We start from the raw sequence: 26,079 nt of genomic DNA on the forward strand, positions 1-26,079 counted from the left end.
ATCGTATTACCACACGCAGCTGGCTCTATCTCATAACACCATCAGGCTATACTTAGCTGGCATCCCATTTCTTGTCCTTACAGGACTCAGGAAAGCCATCCTTATTCGCAGCCCATACAATCAAATCCATCCTACGCGGCATCCAGAGGCATCAGCCCATAGCCAACTGCAAATGCTTACCCGTCACAAGTGCCATCTTTGTCGCCCATCCTTTCACGTTCCCCGTTTGGGCTCCTACCCAGCCTGGTCATCCAAGCAGCCATCTACCTGGCCTTCTATGACTTTGCAGCCTAGCGGGTTTACCTTTAGCGACCCCAGCAGCCAAATATTGTGCAAACGCTGCCTGGCACGCTTTCAGGATCATGTCGTTCTACACCTCGTAGTGTCCAGAATCCAACAATCCAACCCCGGGGTCGATATCAAGCTCTTCCAGACCAACACGTCTGGTGCCCAGTAGCGATACTCGACCGGTTACTGTCTCACCTACCTAGCCAGTCGAATTCCAGCCCATTGCTTCCTTTTCCGACCAGCCCCTTGAGTGGCAGTCAGTTCATTAGGCACGTTAGGATCCTCCTGGTTAACCTAGACCTTAACCCCGGCCGGTATTCCAGTCACTCCTTTCGGTTCGGAGCAGCCTCAGCCTCGTCTCAGCACGGGGTACCAGACCATGTCGTTAAGAATTGGGCGGTTGGAAATTCGCCTGCTTAGCTCAATACATTCTGAACCCTCAAGTAGAAATGTTGCAAGCCTTCACCTAGCTTACTCAATAAATGTCGCAGGACCAATAAAGAGGTACTACCCTATCCTTATAATACCCTATCCTATATAGTATTTTTGCCCCCTTTTTTGGCATACCGGCCAGCAGACCAGGGCACACCTCAGTTCTATGTTATGTTGTAAGTCTTGTCACGTGTTTATGTGGCTCACATCTGTCTTGGTTGAATGACTTCCAAATAAGAAGGCCAGTATGGTGGCCTGAATTTATGGGAGGAATCCGGGGGGGTATTTAAGCAGACCACTCATCTGTGGTCTTTGTCGGTTCCAGGGCACGATACCCTCCCTCCCATTCCCCTTTTCAGGGCACTTCTCAGCACATTTCTCTCCACAGTCATCCACTAACTTATCTTGGGTATGCCCCTTTTTTGGCATACCAGCCAGCCGACCAGGGCACACCTCAGGTCTATGTTATCTTGTAAGTCTTGTTGCGTGTTTATGTGGTTCACATCTGTCTCAGTTGAAGGGCTTCGACCATAAATAAATAAATATATAAAGTATCTCACAAAAGCGAGTACACCCCTACAATGTAAAGTAGTGAGTGTACAGCTTGTATAACAGTGTAAGTTTGTTGTCTCCTCAAAATAACTTAACACACAGCCATTAATGTCTAACCTGTTGGCAACAAAAGTGAGTACACCCCTAAGTGAAAATGTCCAAATTGGGCCCAAAGTGTCAATATTTTGTGTGGCCACTATTATTTTCCAGCACTGCCTTAACCCTCTTGAGCATGGAGTTCACCAGAGTTTCACAGGTTGCCACTGGAGTCCTTTTCCACTCTTCCATGACGACATCACGGAGCTGGTGGAAGTTAGAGACCTTGCGCTCCTCCACCTTCCGTTTGAGGATGCCCCGCAGATGCTCAATATGGTTTAGGTCTGGAGACATGCTTGGCCAGTCCATCACCTTTACTCTCAGCTTCTTTAGCAAGGCAGTAGTCATCTTGTAGGTGTGTTTGGGGTCGTTATCATATTGGAATAATGCCCCATGGCCCAGTCTCCGAAGGGAGGGGATCATGCTCTGCTTCAGTATGTCAGAGTACATGTTGGCATTCATGGTTCCATCAATGAACTGTAGCTCCCCAATTCTGGCAGCACTCATGCAGCACCAGACCATGACACTACCACTACCATGTTTGACTGTAGGCAAGACACACTTGTCTTTGTACTCCTCACTTGGTTGCCACCACACACGCTTGACACCATCTGAACCAAATACATTTATCTTGGTCTCATCAGACCACAGGACATGGTTCCAGTAATCCATGTCCTTTCCGCTTGTCTTCAGCAAACTGTGTGCTTTCTTGTGCAACATCTTTAGAAGGGGCTTCTGGGAGGACAGCCATGCAGATCAATTTGATGCAGTGTGGGGCGTATGATCTGAGCACTGACAGGCTGGTCCCCCCACCCCTTCAACCTCTGCAGCAATGCTGGCAGCACTCTATTTGCCAAAGACAACCTCTGGATATAACACTGAGCACGTGCACTCAACTTCTTTGGTTGACCATGGCGAGGCCTGTTCTGAGTGCAGCCTGTCCTGTTAAACCACTGTATGGTTTTGTCCACCATTCTGCAGCTCAGTTTCAGGGTCTTGGCAATCCTCTTATAGCCTAGGCCATCTTTATGTATAGCAACAATTCTTTTTTTCAGATCCTCAGAGTTCTTTGCTATGAGGTGCCATGTTGAACTTCCAGTGACCAGTATAATGCTCCGTACACACGATCGGATTTTCCGACAACAAATGTTGGATGTGAGCTTGTTGGCGGAAAGTCCGACCGTGTGTATGCTCCATCGAACAATTGTTGTCAGACTTTCCGCCAACAAATTGTTAGCTAGCAGGTTCTCAAATTTTCCGCCAAATGTTTGTTGTCGGAAAGTCCGATCGTGTGCACACAAGTCCGTCGCACAAAAAGTCCACGCATGCTCGGAATCAAGTACTAACCGGGAGCGCTCAGTCTTGTAAAACTAGCGTTCGTAATGAAGATATCACGTACGTCTTGTATGTAACATCGTTCGTAATTGTTGGCCAACACTTGTGTGACCATGTGTATGCAATACAAGTTGGAGCCAACAATTTACGAACAAAATTCCACGGTTTTGTTGTAGGAAAGTCCGATCGTGTGTATGGGGCATAAGAGTGAAAATGATAACACTAAATTTAACACACCTGCTCCCCATTCACACCTGAGACCTTGTAACACTGAGTCACATGACACCGGGGAGGGAAAGTGGCTGATTGGACCCAACTTGGACATTTTCAGTTAGGGTTGTACTCACTTTTGTTGCCAGTGGTTTAGACATTTAATGGCTGTGTGTTGAGTTATTTTGAGGGGACAGCAAATATACACTGTTATCTGTTATACAGTGCCTTGCAAAAGTATTCACCCCCTTGGCATTTTTCGTTTCTTTCGTTTCGTTTTGTTGCCTCACAACCTGGAATTAACATGAATTGTTTGAGGATTTGCATCATTTAATTTACAGAACGTGCCCACAACTTTGAAGATGTTTTTTTTATTGTGAAGCAAACAATAAATAGGACAAAATAACAGAAAAGGTAAATGTGCATAACTATTCACCCCCCTAAAGTCAATACTTTGTAGAGCCACCTTTTGCGGCTATCACAGCTCCAAGTCGCGTTGGATAAGTCTCTATGAGCTTGCCACATCTTACCACTGGGATTTTTGCCCATTCCTCCTTGCAAAACTGCTCTAGCTCCTTCAAGTTGGATGGTTTGCGTTTGTGAACAGCAATCTTTAAGTCTGACCACGGATCTTCTATTGGATTGAGGTCTGGCCATTCCAACACATTTACATGTTTCCCCTAAACCACTCAAGTGTTGCTTTAGCAGTGTGTTTGGGGTCATTGTCCTGCTGGAAGGTGAACCTCTGTCCTAGCCTCAAATCACACACAGAGTGGTACAGGTTTTGCTCAAGAATATCCCTGTATTTAGCACCATCCATCTTTCCCTCAACTCTGACTATTTTCCCAGTCCCGACTGCTGAAAAACATCCCCACAGCATGATGCTGCCACCACCATGTTTCACTGTGGGGATGGTGTTCTTTGGGTGATGTGATGTGTTGGGTTTGCGCCACATATAGCATTTTCTTTGATGGCCAAAAAGGTAAATTTTAGTCTCATCAGACCAGAGCACCTTCCTCCATACATTTTGGGAGTCTCCCACATGCCTTTTCGCAAACTCAAAACGTGCCATTTTGTTTTTGCTGAAAGTAATAGCTTTCTTCTGGCCACTCTGCCATAAAGCCCAACTCTATGGAGCATACGGCTTATTGTCGTCCTATGTACAGATACTCCAGTCTTTGCTGGGAACTCTGCAGCTCCCCCAGGGTTACCAATGAAAAAAAAAGTTTTTAATATAAAACTTTATTTTTAAAGGAGCAGTGATCCATCATATACCGCTTCCTCCAGTCTGAAGATAGATATTAGATATTATAGCTGCATATAACAACCAAGAACTAGGCAGGACTTGTTTGGCTGCAAAGCTGGAACTGTTTGTTTAAACAAGAATACAGGCTTTTATACACTTGAGAAGAACATTCCTCCCTTCTGATCAGATTACCTTAACAATACAAACTGCACACAGGAATATATTTACAACAACTGATATATACTATAAACATGACGTTAATTAACCCCCTGGACGACTAAGACCCCATTCACAGCGGGGCGGTGCGGGCATTAGCCGTAAAGCGTTGCTTGTTCTAGCGGCGCTTTTCGGCCACTAGCACTCAGGCTTTCACACTGGGGTGGCTTGAGAGGCGCTTTTCAGGCGCTTTACAGGCGCTATTTTTAGAGCTAAAATGCCTGAAAAGCGCCCCAGTGTGAAAGGGGTCTCAGAGGTCTGACCTTCCTGGTCAGACTTGTCTCCTAGCTCACAAACTACAATACACATTATCATAAGAATAAAGACAGAACACCTTCACACAATAACAGGAGACCTCTAGTAGCAGACTATCCGTCTCCTACATTGTACAGAGGCCAATGTGATCAGCTCTTTCAATTAACATGTATAGTTCAGAATCAAATAAACCAGGAATAGTCTTTGTATATTTCCTGGGAGATATTGTGGATAAATATTACTGTTCCATTAAGTAGCTGTCTATCTTTTTTTCAGTCACGCTGTGCCCCTAATAGACACAGGGTGATTTAGACATAGAAGGTGCATGGGGAGCTGAAACAAGGGCTTCCTAACCTCTCCAAAGTGACTCCTGTCACACTCTACATGAAGTGGCACGCTTGGGATTTGAACCAGCAACCCCAGCGCTGCTAAGCAGAAGTGCTAACCCATTAGCCACTGTGCTGCCACATGGATGTAGGCTGCATCTCTGTGGTGTGAAACAGTCCTAACTCCAATAAGTTAATCAATGCAGATGTACTGTGGAAGGCCTGAGAACCATTGAACAACCTGTTTCTGGCATATGCCATCTGTTTTGAAGGCTGGATATGGGTAATTACTGTCAGCATGCTGAACCATATCTAATTTTGTTGCTTTTTGCTTGGTAAGAGGCTGCAATTAGTACTGGTGGGGAATTCTTAAGGCTGATTATTGTCCTTGCCCGTGGAAAACATATGGCATGATTTGCAATGGTGGTGGAACCCTCCTACACATAAATACTGCATTTCTTTGGACATATACCTATAGGTGGTGGAATGACATCAGTCAGGAGTTATGCTTCTTGATTTATTCTGTGATATTTGGTGGTTTTTGGTGTGTGAGTGTAGAATAGTGATGTTACCCTCTGAATTTTGGGAATGACATTTTGATTTCTGCTGTTGGTACACATATCACATTTTTTGGGGTAAAATTATGTGGAAATAATAAACAACACACAAAATTGTGACTCATTTAAAATTTGCATCAGCAATGGTACTGTTTGTGGTTTGTGAAGACACCTGTGGGAGTTTCGGATTAGATTCTTGTGATAAATATATTTTACCAAAACATGAAAACATTACACATTACTGGTAAAATATATAAATACAGCACTCACAAACAAAAACCCATAATAACTGATAACAAAAAACATAAAGTCCATATAAAACTATGAAGGTGCGGAAAGTGCAGAGAAAATGTTGCAGAAATGTTTTCAGGTGTACCAAGACACCCCCACATGTGTCCCCACTCACCAAATCACAATGACACCCAGCTTTTCAGTCTGGGAGTCTGTAAAGGCTTGTAACGATATCCAAAGAATGTTGCAGGATGGCAGGTTCACTGATGAGATGATAAATGATCCTTCAACGTTAATACTCAGCCAAACAAAAAACAGGTACTCAAAAAGGAAGAAAAAGGGGGGACCAATAGTGAAGTATGCTAAGATTGCAAATTTATTGCACATAAAAGGTTATACTTACAAAAGTAAGTTAAAATCAGGCATTGAAACAATCAGAGGAAGCAGCAAACACCATTAACAGCGTTCCCACGAGACCGTCATCAAAACCGGAAGTGTGTCACATCAATGCATTTCGCCCTCCCACAGGGTGTCATCAAAGGACCTTTGATGATGCCCTGTGGGAGGGCGAAATGGGATCGTTTATCATCTCAACAGTGAACCTGCCATCCTGCAACATTCTTTGGATATTGTTACAAGCCTTTACAGACTCCCAGACTGAAAAGCTGGGTGTCATTGTGATTTGGTGAGTGGGGACACATGTGGAGGTGTTTTGGTACACCTAAAAAATGAATGGGAGTTAAAATGTGAGTATTTTGCATGTCTGAGCGTGCGCACTTGTGCTGGTACATAGTTGTAGAAAGGGGGGAAGTTATCTCTTCTCAGACTTTCAATGATATTTCAGTTTATACATTACTTTTTTCAGCAGTTTAAAAGCAGATTATCTTTAAACAATATACCACATATTTAAGAACCATTTAGGCAATTATATCATGCTCTAAACATTATTTCCATGTGCAGTTCCCGTGTTTCTAGCACGACTAATGATTTGGATGGTCTCTGTTGTCTGTGAGCTATAGAGAATTTGGTTATGTGAGTAGTTTTTCACGAGTGCTATAGTGAATTCCATTTTCATGCTAATTTATGTGGTTTGTCTATTTTGCAAGTATGGTATTTATTCACACATTCGCGCTATAGTAAATCAACCCCTCTGTGTACAGAACTCCTCCAGGTAGCCATATTGCATTTTACAGAAAATTACAGTGGCTGTAGATTGAAAAGAAAAGGTAATTTTTAATAGCATTCAATTACAATATGACTTGTGTTGCAATTGTATATGCTATAATATATATTTTTTTTATTTGCTATTTTTTTCCCCACACAAGTGGGAAACTGGCAACTGGCACAATAATCCTTCACCTGTCTAAGAATGAACATTTTGTTTAGCTCTTTCCTTGCTGTCATCAAAGTTTTCATCAGGCAGAAAACCTGCAATACATATCTATTTCATGTATAATTACCAAGAGCCTCTGCTATGCAGTGTGCGCCTGCAAATCACAGCCAGCGCTGACTTCTTGGAAAAGATATGGTCTCAGTAATGCCAAAATAGAACAGTAAAAACGGCAGAGGTTATATTTACAGCACGTGGATGGAGAAATGCAGCGTATATATACACAGTCTGTTCTGTAATGAACAATAGGCCTTTTCCTTTCTCTGGGTAAACCATTATTGCATCAATGTTTAACCACAGAGAAACCTCTCCACCGCAGATAAAATACTTTTATTTTCCACAGCAACATACAGATGCCTCTTTAGGATGTCAAATTTTAAGAGCGCTTTCTGGCATTTTTACTGCCTGGCCATTAACCTTACAGAGTAGAAAAGATTTTCTTCAGTATTCCAGCCACGATGGTTGTAACTCTGGATAAATTTGTACACTGTACTCCCACGTGTTTGGCCTCCCCAGAGAATTCTGGGTAATACCGGGGCGCTCTGTAGAGCGTATTTCTGAAAATGCGGTTAGCACCATTTACAAAAGACATAACAATCAGTAGGTATTTGTAGGATGACTAAAGCCATTGGTGTGCTGGAGCCGCCTGTGGACACGAAAGTACAGCCACTTCATGTGTCTGCTCTCGGCTGCAGCGAATGTCGGCCATTGACATTCATGTGTTTTAAAATTGTTCTTGCAGGAAGCTGGAGTTGTCATTTGTGCCTGAGACAACTGAAGGAAAAAGCATCGGCCTACATCACACTGACCTAGAAGGACAAGCATCAAGAGGACATAGATCACTGACTCCCTCAGACTGGTCTTACCTATTCCCAGAATCCTCTGCTTCTCTCATTTCCACACTGCGGTCCTCACCCCTCCTCATTTGAGGGGTTTAAAGTAGTTTTATTGGTTAAGCTGTGTGACAGTACTACATTTTGCTCCTATTTATTTCTCTGGCAATCTCCTCCAGGTTAGTGGTATTGTGATCTCTGCTAAACATTTCTCAGTTTGACCTTTTAATACAAGTATTCTGCAAACTAAAGCCCAGAGAGATTGAACACCACGTTATACAGGCTCATTCGCTATGTCGTACAGATGGGGCTATGACATACATCTTCTCTTTGACATGGGTAGCTATTTTTATGGCTCTTTACAGCTGATTTTTTTTCCAAATTGTGGTTCATTTCAAGCACTACATATTCATTTTGATCTGACATGGGAGAAAATTGGGCAGGATTTATAAATTGTCCCGCCTTTACTCAAATAGCTGTATCAATCTTTTCCCCGCCCTGGACTAAAACTACAGGGTGCCACAAAACACCTGCCTGGGATGGTAAGACATTCCTGGCAGACCTCAGCTCCTAAGGGTGACTATGCATGGACAGATGCCATTGAAGAATGGTAAGGAAGCTTGCCTGCCGCTACTCCCAAAGCCAGGTCAGTCTTCTCCCCACCCTGGACTAAGACTTCAAGGTGCCACAAAACATCTGACAGGGATGGTAAGACATTCCTGGAATACATCAGCTCCTAAGGGTGACTATGCTTGGGCAGATGTCATTGAAGAATGCTAAGGAAATTTGCCTGCCCTTACTGCCAAAGACAGGTCAATCTTCTCCCCACCCTGGACCAAAACGCCCTGTATATGTTAATGTTTAAATTCCTTGATATAAGTATTGGAATGGCTGTATTTTATAGTCTGCTATTATCTTGCAATCCCTGGGCCCCTATTAAGTCCCTCAGGCTAAGATTGTACTAAGGGCCTCCACTTCTGCCCAAATTGAAATTAAACCCCTGTTGAGGCCCTTAGTTCCTGGAAGTTTTGTTGTGGTGGACAATTAGGTAAGCTGAGCGTAGACCCTTTTGCAGGTGGTCTGACTTTGGCATTGATAATGCCTTTGGTGTAATTTACCTGAAACTTTTATCACCCTATTGGGTAGTTTTTGCCAGAAAGGCCTTTACATCCTAGAGACATGTTTTATAACTGATTTATATTGTATGGTTCAGTTGTTTGCAGGTAATATAGCAAATTGAAGTATCTATCCTTGTCCCACCAGAATTCATGTCATCGTGGTAATGAGCAATGACATGAGCTCTCATTTTTGCTTACAGTTTTTTTTGCTTTGGTAGATAGACCAAGTGCCATTCTTTCCCAGCTGTCCATGCATTGCCATCTTGTCGCTTTGGTCCAGGTCGGGGAGAAGATTGACCTGGCTTAAGCACAAGCAAGTTTTTTTACAACTCTTCAATGACATCTTTCTTACCCTCTTCCATGTTCTATCAATGTTTGTTAGGTTCTTCAGGTCATACCCCCTTCAATTCCTGACCATTACTCCATAATGAGCTGTTAATTTGGTGGTCAAATCCTGATCAGGGTTTGCATTTACTGACATTTTCTGAAAGTTGGTTTCACAGCTGCAGACTGCTGTAACAACAACATTACTAAATGGTGAGATGTATCTTCAGTTTGGCAGAGTCTGGTTACAGATTCTGTTTTATATAACTATGTACATTTGAAACCCCAGGCCACGCTGGGAATATAGATATATGTATGTCTAATAACTAAACTCATTATGTGTAAATATACATGTCTTTACTATAAATCCTTCTTCACTATCACAACTGGCCTTGATTATCCAAGTGAGGGAAGAACTGTCACAGCCAGCCCGTGTTGCCCCACAACAACCAATCGGATTCTCCTTTTGCAGCACACAATAAAAAAAATAAGGATCTTATTGATTGCTGCACACACTGGCTTAGATATTTCTTGCTTAGATACCTTGATAGAAGGGACTGGTTGTCTGTTATTGAACAAGGTTAAGAGCAAACCAAACCAGACCACAGCAACCAATCAGCAATCAACTTTCACTGTTATGACTGCCGTAACCTAATGAAAATTGAACTCCAGTTGGCTGCCATTGGTTAGTACTCATCATTGGTTTTTGCTCTGCCTTGTTAAATAAGCCCATCCATGTACACCTCCTGTCCTCTGCCTTCCTGTCTCCTGACCCTTGGGGCAGGGGCATTGAGCAAGGGAGATGCAGTTTGCTGTACAAGACATTAATCTTCAATAGATTCCACAGAACACAGTTCTGCAGTTTCAGTGTTTGCATCAATGGGGCCTTCATAGTCCTGAAAGCTTGCAGTTAAATTCCGTTAGCCAGTAAAGTGAACCAGTTTATTCCCATCCTTTTTTGCTTTCACCGACGGCTAATAGAGTACAAGGCCTTGTTGCTCGTAATTGAATGAAAAACTTGCGTTCATTCTGTGAATTAACATCTACATTCCTACTGAAATCTCAGATTTATCAATATTCCCTGAGAACCTGGTTAAACAATGCACAAATCTTGTATTAGCTGTGAGCCCCGAGATAGCTCCTGGCTGGGGAGCCAGGGTCCGTATTCTAGACTCATTGGGGGGGGGGGGGGGGGGGGGACAGGACCTTTTTTTATGTACTTCTTTATGTTAATTGGTGGTGATGCAGGTATGCTGAATGAATGATGAGTATGTGTTAGCACGTGTGTGTTATATACAAAGGAAAACACAAAGCACTTAGCTAACTGAGAGCCTGAAGAAGGAAAAGTGATGGGTCTTGCTAGTCAGACACACATGTTTTTTTGTTCCTTATTACACAATAACTCCACCAAAACGTTTATTTGAGAGAGCACTCCAGGTAAGACAAAATTCAGTCTTTTTTCTATCAATTTATTGCCTGTATTTGCATTTTGTTTCTGGGTATAATGATTGGAGGAGAATGTTTTGGTCCTACAGCAGAAACAGAAGCCTACTTTCAAGTTGCAATATTATTCTGCTTCTGCTGCAAATACAAACTAGCCATTGCAAACAATAAAGTTGTGTCTAAAAGTAGACCGTGCACAGGGTCCTAAATGGAAAACAAGCCTTTCCTATGAAAAATATGAGAGATGCCGTTGCTGAACCCCTGAAAAGGCTAATTGTCAGGGTGTTATACTGACCTACTTGCTGCAGTAGGTCAACAAGTATGCAAACCAGGAAAGTCGAAAAAGTCAAAAGTCCTTATCAACATAGGGAAATGAAAAACAGGTGCAGCATTGAAAAGGAAGGAAGCAAGCTCAAAGTGGAATCCAAAAACGGGTGTTCTGGCTCAGATGTCCTCCAACCATCAATCAGCAGTAATATTTAAATGAATGATAGAGCCGCAAACTCCAAAGTCCATGCAAATTATTTTATTAGTTACATGATGGTGAGTATAAAACAGGGGCTGTTTTAAACTTACCATCATATAACAAATACATTAATTTGCATGGACTTTGGAGTTGCCGGCTCTATAATTCGTTTAAACATTACTCCTTATCAACATACTTATTCAGGGGTAGTGGTTCCAAGTATTGAAGCCAGAGAACGACAAGACAACCAGGCAACCAACAAATGCAGAATTAGAAGTCAGCAATGGCCAGCCTCCATGCTTCACTTAGGAAACGTTTCCTATTCATGATTTGCACATCTGCTCACTGATTTACAACCATCGGTGCTGGTTATTATTGTAAAAGCACATACTGCATAACAGTATTATATATGTTTATAATTAATACAGTAGACACTACAAGATACCTCCTACTACCATTACTGGTCAGAAAAATCTCTTAGTTCTTCTCTGATTGAGTTTCACTCTTGAATTGGGGTCTGACTTTTTCTGACTTTCTGTCAAAGTACAACCCCCCTATTGGTCAGTAAAACAGTCTCATTGGCACATGGGCACTACCAAACTATCCCTTTTCCAAAATTAAAGCAATAGATTAGAGAGTTCACTAGAGATATTGATTGCTAGAATCGTTGCAGGAATAAGTTGCAACACAAATTCAGCAAACATCACTCTTGTACTGGGGTCTGACTTTACCTGACTTTCTGTCAAAGTACAACCCCCCTAGTGGTCAGTGAAACAGGGTCATTGGCACTACCCACTATCCCCCACCCAAAATAAAAGCAGTAGATTAGATAGAGTTCATTAGAGATATTGATTACTGGAATCATTGCAGGAAGAGGATGCAACACATATTCAGCAAACAACGCATCAAGCAACTTTATGGAAGCCCTTAAAGTACCATTAATTTTCAGTGGGGTAATGCTGAATACAGATCGTGGGAGTTTGGCTGTAGCTTTAAACAAGCCTTTAGTAGACTTAGGTGGGCTTAAGCAGTATTAAAGTGTAACTCTGGGCAAAGAAAAAATATAATCTATTGTAAATATTCGTGTCATAACCCTAGTGCCCCCAAGATGCCCCCTCTTCCTTCCCTTTACAGGAAAAATATAACGCAGATTAAAACCCATCTAATGTGTGTGTACCATTTACACCATGGCTGTGGTGGTGGGGGGGGGGCAAAGGATGGAAAGCATAATGCAAACCAGTAGAAACACAGCGTGGAGAAAATAATTTGCAAAATTTTTGCAACAGAAATGAAGGGTAATTTACCCTTTGGTGACATAAAATAGTCTTGCTGTAGTTAGTGCACCCATTACCATCTGTATCTACCTGACTCAGACTGAAGCCAAAGAGTGCTTTAAGGGTTCTATCAGTGCTTTGTAAATGCCTTTTGAATGTGAGCTCTTCAGACCAGCATTTAAACAGTGTATGAGACCTTAAAGTAGAACTTCACTTAAGACAAATATGAACAACCAACCTATATAATATCTGGTTATATCCATTGATTATTTCCTGTTCACATGTTAGATCTAGAAGTCACTGATTTGAAGTTCCATACAGTCTGCAATGGTTAGTGTGGTCTGGAACAAAAACACCTCCCTCATGTTAGAAGTTGGGGTTAGCATAGGTCAGAACCATTTTACGCATTGTAAAACAGAATACAAACACAGGTAAGTGGCTGTTTGTATGGCCCCTTGTAGCTGAATTTTGAGTCTTCACTGTAGTCCTCATTTAAAGCACTGCTTAAAAATTTTGGTCTGACATGAGAAAGAATTCAGCAGGATTCACAAATGTATACTGTATGTTAATGTTTAATTCCCTTGTCAGATCTCTGGAATGACCAGGTGACTGTACTTTATAATGAAATTAACTTAGCCTAAAATGGCTGAAATAACCTGTGTTAAGCTGTCCATACACCAGTAGAATTTTCACTTTCCAAATGTTCTTTTGTTTGATTTACTATCGGTAAAGGGGGTCAAAACTACAAACAATTTTTGATTTGTCACGAGAAAACTGGAAGTAGAATTTGAAAATGTTTTCGCAAATGAAGAAAATTCTAATTGTGAAGGGCTTTTGAATTCATTTATTTGATTCAATGATGGCAAGGTGGAACACAATGGCCAATGATTTTTCAGAATTTCTGTATGAATGTTCAAACATAATTCTACTGGTGTAAGGCCAGCCTTAAGCTGGCCATACATTTTACATATTTCTTATTCAATTTCCTTTAGATTTACCTTCAAATGTGTACTGCAAGGGCCTGTCTGATTGCATACTAATTGATAGTCTTTAGGTTTATATTATAAGATTTGGGTAAATCTAAAGGAAAATTGTACAAGAAAACTGTAAAATGTTTAGCCAGCCTTAGACTTGAAATCACTCCATGGTTATTCTAAGCTAAAGCCCCTTTTGATCCTAAGCTCAGGTTGTACTGGGGGCCTCCATTGCTGCCCTAGTAGAAAATACACCCTATCCTCTCCTGGTGCCAAGCCCCGAACGCTATCATTAAACTGTTAAATGCCTGAACTTCAGTAAGCTGTGAGGAGAGGCCCTGACGTTTGACACTGGAGGAACTGTTGGTGGAACTTAGAATGGCTTATAAAGAATTTGTCATTTTGCTCTTTCAGAGGCAAGTAACACGGGGGCTTTACTAACCAACAAACTTATACTTACCTCCATCTCTCTCCGTTCTCACTTGGTTGCTCCACTGCAGCGGTCCCAAAAACATGGATTGCTGTGGTATGGGGGATTATGTGACCACCTTTAAGGATGTGGTGCTTGGACCCCAAAACTGTCCTCACCTGGTGAGGAAGATGAGGTCATCAACCATATGTAAGCTTTGACACCATCCAGCACAGAGCTTACATAGGTGTTGACTCCCAGAGCAACAGAGTCTAGTGAAGAGGAATGTAAAGAGGGAGTGATGGACTAAGAGACTCTGCTACTTTGCCCTGGACGATCTCCTTAATCTTGGTTTGGGCCAAAGTTGAGTATTCATGTATATCCTGGGCCTAGGATCTAATGGGCTCCACTGAGACACTGGAATCAATTTAGGAACCAACACAAGTACATGCACACAACACAAGGTGCCTACACTTCAGTACTGTTGTTTCCTAAGGAACATTTCAGGCCAGATCAAGTTTATTTAAAGAGACCCTGCTGTCAAATTATTAATTTCAACAACAAAAAAATCATCCCATAAGATTATATGTGCATTTAATACATTTTATGTATGTTATTTACCTGATAAAAATCCCCTTGCCTAGACATCAGAAAACCCTGAGACTGCTGCTGGGTGCTGCTATCTTGGATGTGAAGTCAACAGCCCCAGCAGACTCAAAGCTGTCACTCAGATGACACTTCATAGTGTTCTGCTTCGCTCCTCTCCCAGCAGCTACATAATAATTAAATGCAAGTAAGCATTTAAAATAGTTGATTTGTCAGTGCTATTACCTGCATTTTTTTACTTGGTAGCAGGGTCTCTTTAAAGGACATTTCCAGACATGTGCAGTTTACGATGTGAATGCATTAAAACAGGAACTTCTATACATTTGTATATCACATAAGATATTAGAGCAACTGAACTGGGGCATTTATTGCCTTTACGGTGTGTGTACTAAAGGTACAGGGATGTGTTTAATTTGCAGTGTCAATCACAATTAATAAACGATTGCCCCTTCTATGGTTCCAAATTTATAAGGAATATATTAAATTCCTGAAATGTTTACATATTTGCTTATGTGATTGGATTAGTACAATGTAATAAAATGTGTATATACTTTAGTAGATTTCAGGGTAACAGAGGACACCCTAGACTACTTTCCTTATATGTAACTACAAAGAAAGGCACACGGGGAACCCCCTGGAACCTATAGAAGTCCGTAAGACCCTTTTAGCCACATGCATTGGTGGAATGTACCCTCCACTTTGTCTCCTCATCCAAAGAAGGCTTGTAAGGTACTCTTCTCTTACCAAATCTGTATACAAAACTTTATTAAGGCCTACAAAGAACAATGTAAAGATGATAAAACTCATGAAGTTTCTTTTATAACATGCAATCAAAGAAGTTCCTCTTAAGGATTAGGATTCTGCTATGGCTTAAAAATTGTATACTGATTAATTATTGTTGTAATATAAAGCATCTGAAATTGTACCTATAATAGAACACAGAGGGTGTTCTGTCTATATATCTACCTGTTTACACTAATCATCACCCACCTTTGCTGAAATCCGCCCCTGAGGGGTTCACAGCTCCCCGTTCTGCATTTGTTTGGTATATTGTCTGGCCTTAATAGAGCTTTGTGTATTTTTTTTATAACGAGATGATTAGAAGTATTTGTACTTTCACTATTCAGAAATCCTTTTTAACATTTTTATATTCTTGCATGGAATTTTTTTTTTTTTTATAAATTGTTGCTTCCTCCCCCTGATCCTTATAAATATTAGCTAGCAATTGATTTACTGTATATAAGAAGGACGTTTGTGGCTGATCCCTTGGAAGGGCTCTCATGTACTTTCTATATGCTGTAGACATGTGGGTGTTGTTAGTGTTAGAATATCTCAGCATGTAGCTGGGAAACAATTTAAAGGGGCACTATCATGAGGAATAGTTTGGGTGTTTTCTTACTTTATATTTAAATTTATGCTGAGCACTGAAAATCAGACTTGTCTTTCTCCACCTTACTGACGTAACATATGTAAGCTCGCCTTTACGAAGCTTCCAACTGTCCTTTATTTCCAGAAATTTTGCCAGGGAGCTGGAAATAACTGTTCTTTGAAACTGGCCAAACATAACGCAAAGTTTTTTTTTTTTCGACATGCAAAATTCAATCCTTTGCATACGCTACAGCTCTTGGTCCTTTTACATGTAATGGTAAGAAACATTTACAATGCTGACAAATTTTGCAAACCAGTGGTTCTGTGAAAGAAAGGTCTAGATGCTCCTACTGGTTCCTGCAAATTGTTTTGAAATGTTGGTATCTATACTATTATTGCCTGTAGCAACTATTCACATCTTTTTCTACATATTTGGGCTTGCACAAAGAAAAAATACCGGTAATTCAGACTTCTAATTAATTGCTGTGGGCAAAGTCACCAGATTCCAGGGACCCGGGAATCTGCAGAAGAGACGCTTGAGGGACACCCATAGTGACCAATCAGTTTAGATGTCTTTTTTTAGTTAGATGTAATGTTAGTTTCTATTTTGTAGACCGTATTAGTAGAAATGGGAACTGGAATATGATTGGTTACTGTTTATATAGGGCTATCATATTGTGGATTGCTTTACTATAAGGTGAACAGTAAGGTCCCATTCACACCTGGGTGTTTTGTAGCTTGAACCATAGAACTCCAAAAGTCTCAACAAATCAAATCCCATGGTTTTAAATGGTGGCCATTCATATATGAGCACTCAGGCACCTGTAAGCCAATGTCTAACACTCTAAAAGGTACATGAGCTACTTCTGGAGCAGAACTGGGCATTTATGGCTCCTTAGACTTTCATCTGTAAGTGCCTGTAAATGTGCAAAGTAAGCATTTTTGTGCATTTTTTCAGGAGTATTTCAAGCACATTTAACCCTGTAAGAACTAGTCTGCTACCCCTACTTCTTTGCGTTAACTAAAACTGAAATACCTGAAGCTTAAATACACATAAAAACTTTTGAAATCTGCTTCTAATACATTTAGCTGTAAAAGATTCCTTTGCATAGACATCCATAAACCTTGCATGCAAAAATGCTTAAGTAATAACGCCTATAAATTGCTCCACTCAGGTGTGACTCCAGCCTCAATCAAGATTGATGTATGGTTAGAAATACAGAGCATATCAGTGTACAGATCAGTCCTGTGGGCATAGCTGACAACTCTCCCATACATGGCTTTAAGATTGTTTATTGATTGTTGCCTCCTCCAGTAAGTGGGGTTATTATAAGTGTTACACAGACTTGGACAAAATGCTTTGCACCCAAACTTTATGTAGCTTTTCTCAACCAGGGTTTGGTGGAATGGTAGTTTGATAGGCATTTCTTTGAGCAACGAGCAAGGAGCTTTCTGGCTACTCACCACCAATGTAAGGAACATTTTTTCCACCAAGGAGCATTGTTCCTAATGACCACCAGTGTAAAAGATAATCTTCCCACTGACCATTAATGTAAAGAACATTCTTCCCACTGAACACCAATGTAAGAAGCTTTCATACCACTCCCCACCAATGTAAGGAGCTTTGTTACTGCTGACCATCATGCTAATGTACTATTGGCTTTGGTAAAGTATTTACTAGCTGGGGTTCCCTGAGACTGGAATGTTATTTGAAGGGTTCCTCAATGTTAAGAAAGCCTGCTGTAAGGCATCTTATTTATGACTCCTGGAACTTCTTGGGGGGGGGGGGGTTCCAATAGAGAAAAGCAAAGGATTATTGTTGTTGCATAGAGATTTTAGAAGATCTCCAAATGTGACAATCTCCTCTGGTAGCCCTAAACAGCCCAGTCCTTGTCTCGGGCTTTTAGATCATGGATGGGACTCTCCCACTAACATTGTTCAGCTTTAGATTACATCCTGAATACAGTGGCCTACTGCTGTACAAATCAGGCCATAGTTTTCTGACCTGTTGTTTGTGCCTATTTAGCATTGTAATGGCTACAGAAGTTCTGTAGAGCTATCATAGTATTCAACATGCAGTCTTTTTAGCCAAACGTACATGTTGATACAACAAGAAGGTGACTGTGGCTTCAGCCTTATCTCAGGGAAACAATAGTTAACATTTAGGAAAACCCATTTCAGATGATTGATCTTTTTCCTCCCGGAGATCCACTAGCCAAGGGTTGTCTGCAGAGGTCATGTAGTGCTCACAGACATATGACCATTTTCTGATCCTGGGGTTATCAGTCATATTGGGCACCAATAATCTCATGGCTGTGGATAGGCCAAGAAGGATAAGAGCTGAAAAGTTGGTATGGGCAATAAAGAAGCGGTCTTTTCAGACATTAGGATATATTAGGCACCGTATTCTAACAGTAGAATGTATTTGTTGCCTGTAGTGGCCAGGGCCCTTATCGGATGTGCAATGGTCAAACAAAACAGTTGGGTCATTGTCAATGAGGAGGAGAACAAAGAGGCTTTTTTTATGGTAAAGAAAATAAAATGAACCACATGTAAATAACTGCATCTTTTTTCATGATAGTGTCCCTTTAAGGCTACAACATGTGACTGGAATTACAGCCATGATAACCCCATTGGAAGGGGTAATATGATTTCCTGACTTGTAAATATAAGACTCAAACGTAAAATGCACTTCTAGAGGTAAGAATAATAACAGCATTACCCCATTTTCTAAATCAACAGCAATTCTAGGTGCGGGAGACCACGTAGGAGGCGGCCTGACAAGAGTGCTACAGCTCTATAGCCATTGTGGCCGTATTAAATGTTACAAGTCACATGATTTTATTTGATGTCATTTTTCTGTCTGTTTTTGGATAAAACCCTGGGGCTGTTTTATATGACCACCAAAGGGAAGGGAGGGTGTGATCAGCACTTTGCAGATAGCACTTTGTAGAGACTATAGGAGGCAACCATTTTGTAACAGGCCCCTCTATGTTTAAAAATGGCTTCCAAGACACCCAGACAGAACCTCTTTTTCAGGCAGTCAGTGTTAAATAATTGCCAAAATCTTTGAGCTACTTTTTTTTCTCTGGAAGTAGACCCTGTGAAATGCTGTATCATGTAGGCAGACAATGGATTCCTATATTTTTATTTGTATTGCTTTAACCACCAAACACTCCTTTAGAACAACTGTCAGTTGTGTTAATGTTTCTATATGACAAATAAAATACGGACAAGAGAGAATTTTGCACAGATGTACGTGTTACTTCAAAGGTGCTGCAAAACCTGATGTAAAAAAAAGCTAAAATTTAAAAAGTGTTAAAAAAAATGTAATAAAAAAAAATGAGTTTGTGGTGGGCTTTGACCTGCCAAGCATTTGATATTTTGCCACGGTTCGGCTGTCTGTAACGTTGTTGTGATTTCTTTCTGTCGCTTGCATTAGTGAGATCAATTGTTATTGTGTGTTAATAAATCATGGAATTAAAGTCATTGTTGAGTCTTTTTTTTTTCAATTTATGATATTGCCACACCACTATACCAAAAGCTCCGTAATGCACTAAAGAGAACCTGACGTGTCGTGGGAGTGCTGAGTGTGAACATGTCCAAGAACTTTTTTGCCATTTTTCCAACGAGCGACTGAGATTACATATACTTTTTTGTTACTGTTGACATTCATCAACCCCCTATCCTGACCAGTCTACCCCATTGTTTTAATAATAGGCTAAAGAGCACCGAAATACACTATATTACCATAAGTATTGGGACGCCTGCCTTTACATGCACATGAACTTTAATGGCATCCCAGTCTTAGCCCATAGGGTTCAATATTGAGTTGGCCCACCCTTTGCAGCTATAACAGCTTCAACTCTTCTGGGAAGGCTGTCCACAAGGTTTAGGAGTGTGTCTATGGGAATGTTTGACCATTCTTCCAGAAGCGCATTTGTGAGGTCAGGCACTGATATGGATGAGAAGGCCTGGCTCACATTCTCCGCTCTTAATTCATCCCAAAGTTGTTCTATCGGGTTGAGGTGCAGGCCAGTCAAGGTTCTCCACCCCAAACTCAGTCATCCATCTCTTTATGGACCTTGCTTTGTGCACTGCTCCAAAACATTTGGCGGAGGGGGTATTATGGTGTGGGGTTGATTTTCAGGGGGCTTGGCCCCTTAGTTCCAGTGAAGGGAACTCTTAAGGCGTCAGCATACCAAGACATTTTGGACAATTTCATGCTCCCAACTTTGTGGGAACAGTTTGGGGATGGCCCCTTCCTGTTCCAACATGACTGAGCACCAGTACACAAAGAAAGGTCCATAAAGACATGGGTGAGCGAGTTTGGGGTGGAGGAACTTGACTGGCTGCACAGAGTCCTGACCTCAACCCCATAGAAACACCTTTGGGATGAATTAGAGCGGAGACTGCCAACCTAGGCCTTCTAGTCCACATCAGTGCCTGACCTCACAAATGTGGTTCTGGAAGAGTGGTCAAACATTCCCATAGACACACTCCTAAACCCTATGAATAGTCTTCCCAGAAAGGTTGAAGAAGTTATAGCTGTGAAGGGTGGGCCAACTCAATATAGAACCCTAAGGACTAAGTCTGGAATGCCATTAAAGTTTGTGTAAAGGCAGGCGTCACAATACTTTTGGTAATATAGTGTACATACCCATTATGTAGAAAAAAAAGGACACTCTCATGTTAGTTGGCATTTAGGTATTTGTGATTTAGGCACAGCTAATCAACTATCAGTTCTGCTTGAACTCTGATCTTTCCCTTTAGTGGGGGGGGGGGTCAGGTGAACAAATGCCTAGGCATATGGTCATGTGATTGAGCACTCTGGAAGGTCACATTTGGTCTGTTTGTTTTTTTGCAGCAGGTGTGTTACGGAACTTTTTTTTAACCTATGGGGCAAGTCTATGTTTTAATTTTAGGTCCACTTTAAGCAATCGGGCAGATCTGTGTCTCAAGCAGCAGATATATTCCACTATTATTTACTACTTAAAAGATTATCATATGGAGTGCTTAGCTTTGGCCTGTCTATAGCCAGCATAAATTGGCCTTTCAAGGCCAGACGCTTTTTCATGCTACTCAAGCCTACTAGCCGGTTGCTCTAATCGCCTAAATATGCATTTAAATATTTAACCCTTAGGATTATTGTCCATCTACCCATAATGCCGTGCACCTTCTTATCCAAGTCTGCACAGATCAACTCTCCCTCTTTCTGCCCAGCAACATAGCCTCAAATTGCAAATTTCAGGAACTCAGTGAGGGGAGAGAAGGTAGATTTGATGCAGGAAAAAAAAAAAAATCCCATTAAATATTCATTGGTATTTTTGCTGATATTTGTTGAAATTCAGTGTTGGGCTGGAGCGCCAGTTACACTTAATGAGCAGAAAGTGTCAGAGGGAGATGGGTGAATGGAGAGAGGGGTGTGGGGGGAGGTGAGGGAATTGATTCTACGGTTAACCGTTTCGGAGCAAGAGGAACGAGCCAAGCACTCTGCTTTATTAAACATAAATCCTGTCGGATTAGATATAAGGCAGATAATAATATTTGGTCTGCACCAAAAGAAAAAAATAGAAATGTAAAAATGGATTTTCTTTAGAAAACTAGAGATTTCATCGATTTTTGCCTTTTTTTTTTTTTTTAAATACGGTATATTTTTATAGATTGGGTTGTTACAAATTGTTCAGCTGCTCTTTGATAAATGGTTTAGCCCATCTAATGAACATAGTGGAATCCCTCGTAGATTTAGTGGTCAGACCATCGCCAAATACCATAGGAGTCCTTATACGGAAAATGGGTTCAACAGTCTGAATGTCAAAACATCTTCTCTATGAGAAGGTTCTGAGCGGAGACTCCTGACCGCTTCAAAGGGTATTTCTTCCTCCAAAGGACATTCATCGTAATTTAATAGCTATAGCTAATAATACATTCTATAGGAATAGGTCAACACATTTTAATTATTAAATCAAAAGGTATATTTAAAAAAAGATTTACCAGTTTTAGGAAGGGACAAAGAAGAGACAATAAACAGACCTTAGTCATATCCAACCAGAATGCCTACAATAGCAATGTTTTTTTAAAGCCGAACACACAATGTAAGTATGTACAGTCAGGTCCATAAATATTGGGACATCGACACATTTCTAATCTTTTTGGCTCTGTACACCAGTGTTTCTCAAATCCAGTCCTCAAGGCGCCCCAACAGGTCATGTTTTCAGGCTCTCCATTATTTTGCACAGGTGATTTGATCACTTTCACTGCCTTAGTAATTACCACAGCCGTTTCATCTGAGGGAAATCCTGAAAACATGACCTTTTGGGGCGCCTTGAGGACTGGAGTTGAGAAACACTGCTATACACCACCACAATGGATTTGAAATGAAACAAACAAGATGTGCTTTAACTGCAGACTTTCAGCTTTAATTTGAGGGTATTTACATCCAAATCAGGTGAACGGTGTAGGAATTACAACAGTTTGTATATGTGCCTCCCACTTTTTAAGGGACCAAAAGTAATGGGACAATTGGCTGCTCAAAGTTTGCCAAACAACATTTAAAAAAGCCTTCACAGTTCTGGAACAACATCCTATGGACAGATGAGACCAAGATCAACTTGTACCAGAGTGATGGGAAGAGAAGAGTATGGTGAAGGAAAGGAACTGCTCATGATCCAAAGCATACCACCTCATCAGTGAAGCATGGTGGTGGTAGTGTCATGGCGTGGGCATGTATCGCTGCCAATGGAACTGGTTCTCTTGTATTTATTGATGATGTGACTGCTGACAAAAGCAGCAGGATGAATTCTGAAGTGTTTCGGGCAATATTATCTGCTCATATTCAGCAAAATGCTTCAGAACTCATTGGACGGCCCTTCACAGTGCAGATGGACAATGACCCGAAGCATACTGCGAAAGCAACCAAAGAGTTTTTTAAGGGAAAGAAGTGGAATGTTATGCAATGGCCAAGTCAATCACCTGACCTGAATCCGATTGAGCATGCATTTCACTTGCTGAAGACAAAACTGAAGGGAAAATGCCCCAAAAACAAGCAGGAACTGAAGACAGTTGCAGTAGAGGCCTGGCAGAGCATCACCAGGGATGAAACCCAATGTCTGGTGATGTCTATGTGTTCCAGACTTCAGGCTGTATTTGACTGCAAAGGATTTGCAACCAAGTATTAAAAAGTGAAAGTTTGATGGATGATAGTTAATCTGTCCCATTACTTTTGGTCCCTTAAAAAGTGGGAGGCACATATACAAACCGTTGTAATTCCTACACCGTTCACCTGATTTGCATGTAAATACCCTCAAATTAAAGCTGAAAGTCTGCAGTTAAAGCACATCTTGTTCATTTCATTTCAAATCCATTGTGGTGGTGTATAGAGCCAAAAAGGTTAAAATTGTGTCGATGTCCCAATATTTATGGACCTGACTGTATATCTCATACCTAATGGGCCGCTGGAGAAGCTGACTATCACTGTAGTAGTTGGTGCTACTATAGTCATAGCTGCGATCTTCCAGGTCCTGTGCTGCCCCTCTACACACTGACCACAAAGGGTTGCTCACTCAGCACCACCACCATTTATAGAGCTTGTATTATTTTTAATTAATACAATGTGTTTTCTGATTGGACAAGATGGAGATTGTAACATCAACACCCCTTCTCTCCACCTAGTCCAATCAGAGAACACCTTGTATTCACAAAACAAAATACAAGGTGTTCTATACATGGTGACAGTGCCAAGCAAGTGGCCCTTTGTGGCCAGTATGTAGAGGAGAACGCGCACAGAACCTTAAGCCTGGTATACACCAATAGTTTTTTTTTCGTGCAACCCAGAGCTTGCAAGGAGCCACTGTACCAGATAGTAAGGATAACTTGCCATAAATTTGTGGCAGTGTTGAATTGTAAGTCTTGTTAACTTGCTGCACATTTTCACTGGCATGTTGTACACTTGCAGAGCACTTGAAGCACAAGTTCTAGAGGACACTTTTCCAATTTGTAGCAAATTTGTGTGGCAAGTCTCTACTCTCTAGCAAGAGCAAAGTTGCAGTGGTGAGTCTACAGCAAGAGCTCTGTAAGTCTGCAGCATGAAACTTCAGCCACAGTGACCCCTGTGGTGAGATGACTATTGCACAACATAACTGAACCAGAACTTGCAGAATATTTGCAAAGAAAGTTGATCTGGGGTCATGCAATGCGAACTTGCTGCAATCGTGCAACAAACTTGTGAAGCCTGGCAAGTCTAGCAATAGCTTAGCAAGTCATTTTCAAACTTGCAGCATAATTGCTTGCTATCTGGGAACTATCCAATGTTAGTACAGCCAGTTAGTAGTTAGACAGTTAGTACAGCTGACTCCTCCGCTGAGCTATTGTATTCTGACAAAGGGACATGACCCCCCACCACCACCAGAACATGGACCAGCTGCCGTACATACGGACTGTGTGTACTAGGCTTTAGCAGGACCTTAAAGATCATGACTATCACTGTAGTAGCACCAACTACTACAAGTGATTTCCAACTTCCTCCATGGAATTCAGCTTAAATAGAAAACATAAATGAAAATGTATAGGGCCTCATGCATACTGGATTTAAAAAACACCACTTTGACAGGTGTTTTAAAGCACCTCCATGTTAGCTTATGTGTCCATGCACACATAGGCTATGACAGGCATATTAGAAGAAAAGCGTTTATGGGCCAAAAAAGAAACCCACCAAAGGCACATCCAGGAGAGGAGCTGAAGAGCAGAAAAAATGCTGACTGCGCCTAAACGCGCCTCGACGCGTCTAGGCACGTTCCAGCATTTATGCACTCCAATGGCCAGAATAAACGAATATTCTGGCCGATAGAATCCATTAACGCTCAAACACTTGATGAGCCCAAACACGTCTGAACAAATGTGCGATATGCAGCTTTAGGTGCGTTTATTAAGCAGCTGTTCTCTGAAAAAAGGCATTCAGAAGGGATAAACAAGCATTCTGTGTGCACAAAGCCTAATAATTTGAATCCTCACATTTGAATTGCTATAATGGAGAAAATCGAGTACTGTCCGTGATACTTTTTTTTATTTGCACTAACATACAATATTTCAGGACAAGCTTTCGGGGTATGTCCCCTTCTTCAAGGTCCAACCCCCGAAAGCTTGTCCTGAAAAATTGTATGTTAGTGCAAATAAAGAAAGTATCACGGACAGTACTAGATTTTCTCTGTCAGAATTGCACTAATATGGCTACAATAACATCAATTGCTATAATGATATCGTTTATACCTCTTGGGCAATCTTGGGCAATGATTTTTTTTTATAATATTCTCCCTGTGTTAGAGCATGAGTATCATGTTGTGAGGTTGTCCTATATACTGCAGAAGCTCAGCGCTGATAACAGATACTCTACAAACTCATATAAGAAAATTGGCGAGGAATAGGTGAAAGGAAACTGAAGGCCTTAATAACTGCCAGTTTTTCTCCAGCAGCTCAGAGTGTCAGTTATCAGCCCTGAGCTCAGGCAGGAGATGGGATAGCCTCCATGGGGGAGAGAATACAGCTAAACACCGAAGCTAACCAACTTCAAATATGTAGGTAAGCTGAGCTCCACCCGCAGTGTCGAAAAAACGCACCACGGCAGTGTAAAAGGGCTCTTAGAAATGTCCGCTCCTAACTAGTTCTCCTTAAAGTGTGTTCCCAAAGTCTACCCCTTACCCACTGATGTTCTGGAGGACATACATTTACTGGCCTTTATTAGGTAGACCTTGCTAGTACCGGGTTGGACTACCTTTTGCCTTCATTGTTCATGACATAGATTCAACAAGGTGTTGGAAACATTCCTCAGAGATTTTGGTCCATATTGACATGTTAGCATCCCAAAGGGGCTCTATTGGTTTGAGTTGTGGTGACTGTGGAGGCCATTGGAGTACAGTGATCTCATTGTCCACTGGTGAGATGATTGGAGCTTTGTGACATGGTCCATTATCCTGCTGGAAGGAGCCATCAGAAGATGGGTACACTGTAGTCATAAAGGGATGGACATGGTCAGTAACAATACTCAGGTAGGCCGTGACATTTAAACAATGCTCAATTGGTACTAAGAGGCCCAAAGTGTGCCAAGAAAATATCCCCCACTCCATTACACCACCAAC

At 41.3% G+C, this 26,079-nt stretch overlaps 1 protein-coding gene across 2 annotated transcripts in view; it reads left to right on the forward strand.

Annotated features, from left to right (window-relative positions):
- Positions 1 to 10,590, forward strand: part of DPF1 (double PHD fingers 1) — a 211,065-nt gene extending 200,475 nt beyond the window's left edge. For both annotated transcript variants that reach the window (XM_073598486.1, XM_073598487.1), the window contains exon 12: positions 7,877 to 10,590. In XM_073598486.1, the coding sequence (XP_073454587.1) occupies positions 7,877 to 7,947 (71 nt within the window). In that variant the 3' untranslated portion in view covers positions 7,948 to 10,590. The remainder of the gene's footprint in view (positions 1 to 7,876) is intronic.
- The last annotated feature ends 15,489 nt before the right edge of the window (positions 10,591 to 26,079 follow it).

This window comes from Aquarana catesbeiana, linkage group LG09 (genome assembly GCF_042186555.1).
Source record: "Aquarana catesbeiana isolate 2022-GZ linkage group LG09, ASM4218655v1, whole genome shotgun sequence".
NCBI classification, from domain to species: Eukaryota; Metazoa; Chordata; class Amphibia; order Anura; family Ranidae; genus Aquarana; species Aquarana catesbeiana.